Raw genomic sequence first — 2,213 nt, 5'->3', positions numbered from 1 at the left:
CCAAAGTAAATCTTTATTGTCCATAAAAAAGCATTTAATAAAAAACGAAAAAGCAAAAAAAATTAAAACATTTGATAAAACTACGAAAAAAACTTTAATAAAATCACAAAAGAGCATGAAAAAAACATGTTAAAAAACATCAATAAAAACCTAATTAATGTCAAAAAAACTACAAAAACCAACGTAGTTTCTGATTGGCCAACGACACATTCTCATCAACCCTCTCCGACGATGACATCATCAATGCTGCGATGATGACATCATCATCCCCATCATAACTCTTGTTAAATCTTACTTTGCATTTGGCTGCGGCGAGCGCCGCCGCCACTTCCTCTTTCTTCTTCTTCTCTGCTTTTCTCTGTTGCTCAGCCTCCTCGGCCTCCCTCCTCTTCCTCTCCTCCTCCTCTTGCTTCCTCTTCTCTTCCTCCTCCCTCCTCTTCCTCTTCTCCTCCTCCTCCCGTTTCTTCTGCTCCTCCAGGATCGGGTCTCCGGCCTTCTTGGTCCGCATCAGGCGGATCGCACGCTTCTCGCCTTTCACCTAACACACACACACACACACACACACACACATTTACAGTGTGATGGAGGACTCACCGTTGCCATGGTGAACTGGACCTCCCTGTGGATGTCGCTGGAGTTGAACTTGACCTTCACCATGTCATTTACAGTGTAATGAGGACTCACCGTTGCCATGGTGAACTGGACCTCCCTGTGGATGTCGCTGGAGTTGAACTTGACCTCGCTGAAGTTCTCCCAGATGTCGAAGGGCAGCTCCCCGTGCTCCTCCGAGTTCACGATCCCTGCGTCTGGGCCCAGGAACGTGATGATGCCCTGAACCACAACACACATTTAGTCTCTAAGGGGCCGTAGGATGGAAATAAACACCTTGTCGGGGGGGGGGGGTATTTTGGGTCTCTTGTGCTTCCACACATAAACACTTGGAAAACAAACAGCCATGGTGTTTGAGAGAGATTCAATCTCAGCAAAAAATAAAGAAAAAAAATCTTAATATTTCAGCAACCAAAATGTTGAAAATTAAATTGTATAATTTCAGAGAAAAAATTTGAAAAGATCTTAAAATTTCATCAAAAAATTTAGAAAAAAAATCTAACAATTTCATGAAAAAAATTTAGAAAAAAATCTGGAAATTTCAGAAGAAAATTCAGAACGTTTAAATTTTAGGAAAGAAGACAGGAAAAAAATCTTCAAATTTCAGCAAAAAAATGCGGAAGGAAAAATTTAAACTTGCAATTTTTTTTAGAAACAAATCAAAAACTTGCATTTTTTTTTTTTGAAATAATCGGAAAATTTCAGAAAAAAATGCAGAATTTTTGTTTAAATTTTAGCAAAAAAGGCAGGAAAAGAATCTTCAAATGTCAGCAAAAAAATGCAGAATGAAAAATTTAAATCTCAGCAAAAAAAATTGAAAAAAATCTAATAGATTCAGGAAATTTTTCTTCGAAAAAAATCTCCAAATTTCAGAAAAAAATGCAGAATTTTTGTTTAAATTTTGGCAAAAAAGGCAGGAAAAAAATCTTAAAATTTCAGCAAAAAAATGCAGAAAGAAAAATTTAAATTTCAGATTTTTTTTTGGGAAACAAATATAAACATTTCAGATTTTATTTTTGAAAACAAATATAAACATTTCAGATTTTTTTTTTGGAAACAAATATAAACATTTCCGATTTTTTTTTTAGACAAGCAGGGCTTAGACTAACCAGCTCTCGGATCTCCTTGGTGTAGCTGAAGGTAAAGGGGATCTTGGGCTTGATGTTGGCCGCCCTCCTCTTCCTCGTTACCATGTCGACCAGCAGGTTGATGAGCACGTGGTCGTTCTTCAGCAGCGTGACGCCGCAGTCGCGGTGGTCGAAGGTCACGTTGGTCTTCACCGGGCCGATGTTGGCGTGGATCTGACCCGGGTAACCCGGCATGTTGGGCTGAGGAGGGGGGGGGGCAGATTAGTGTTACAAATGTGGATTTTACAATTTGACATAATAGAGAGAGGAAGAGAGAGATGGAGGAAGGGACCCTAACCCTAAACCCCCTGGTAGGTGGTGGGCCCTTTAAGACCCTTTCATCTCTATGGGCCTGATGTGGGCCCTTTAAGACCCTTTCATCTCTATGGGCCTGATGTGGACCCTTTAAGACCCTTTCAGCTGTACGAGCCTGATGTGGACCCTTTAAGACCCTTTCAGCTGTACGAGCCTGATGTG

At 40.2% G+C, this 2,213-nt stretch overlaps 1 protein-coding gene across 1 annotated transcript; it reads right to left on the bottom strand.

The window, feature by feature from the left end:
- Positions 1 to 295: 295 nt before the first annotated feature.
- LOC117941170 (protein MNN4-like) lies at positions 296 to 1,941 on the bottom strand (the record flags this gene model as incomplete). Its single annotated transcript, XM_034866259.1, has 3 exons — positions 1,719 to 1,941; positions 685 to 831; positions 296 to 538 (listed from the first exon to the last, which is right to left on the bottom strand). Coding segments are annotated over exons 1-3 (603 nt in total), but the record flags the coding sequence as incomplete, so codon positions are not given.
- Positions 1,942 to 2,213: the final 272 nt, after the last annotated feature.

Source organism: Etheostoma cragini, unplaced genomic scaffold, assembly GCF_013103735.1.
Source record: "Etheostoma cragini isolate CJK2018 unplaced genomic scaffold, CSU_Ecrag_1.0 ScbMSFa_4515, whole genome shotgun sequence".
Lineage (NCBI taxonomy): Eukaryota > Metazoa > Chordata > Actinopteri > Perciformes > Percidae > Etheostoma > Etheostoma cragini.
This window is presented reverse-complemented; position numbering and strand designations above follow the sequence as displayed.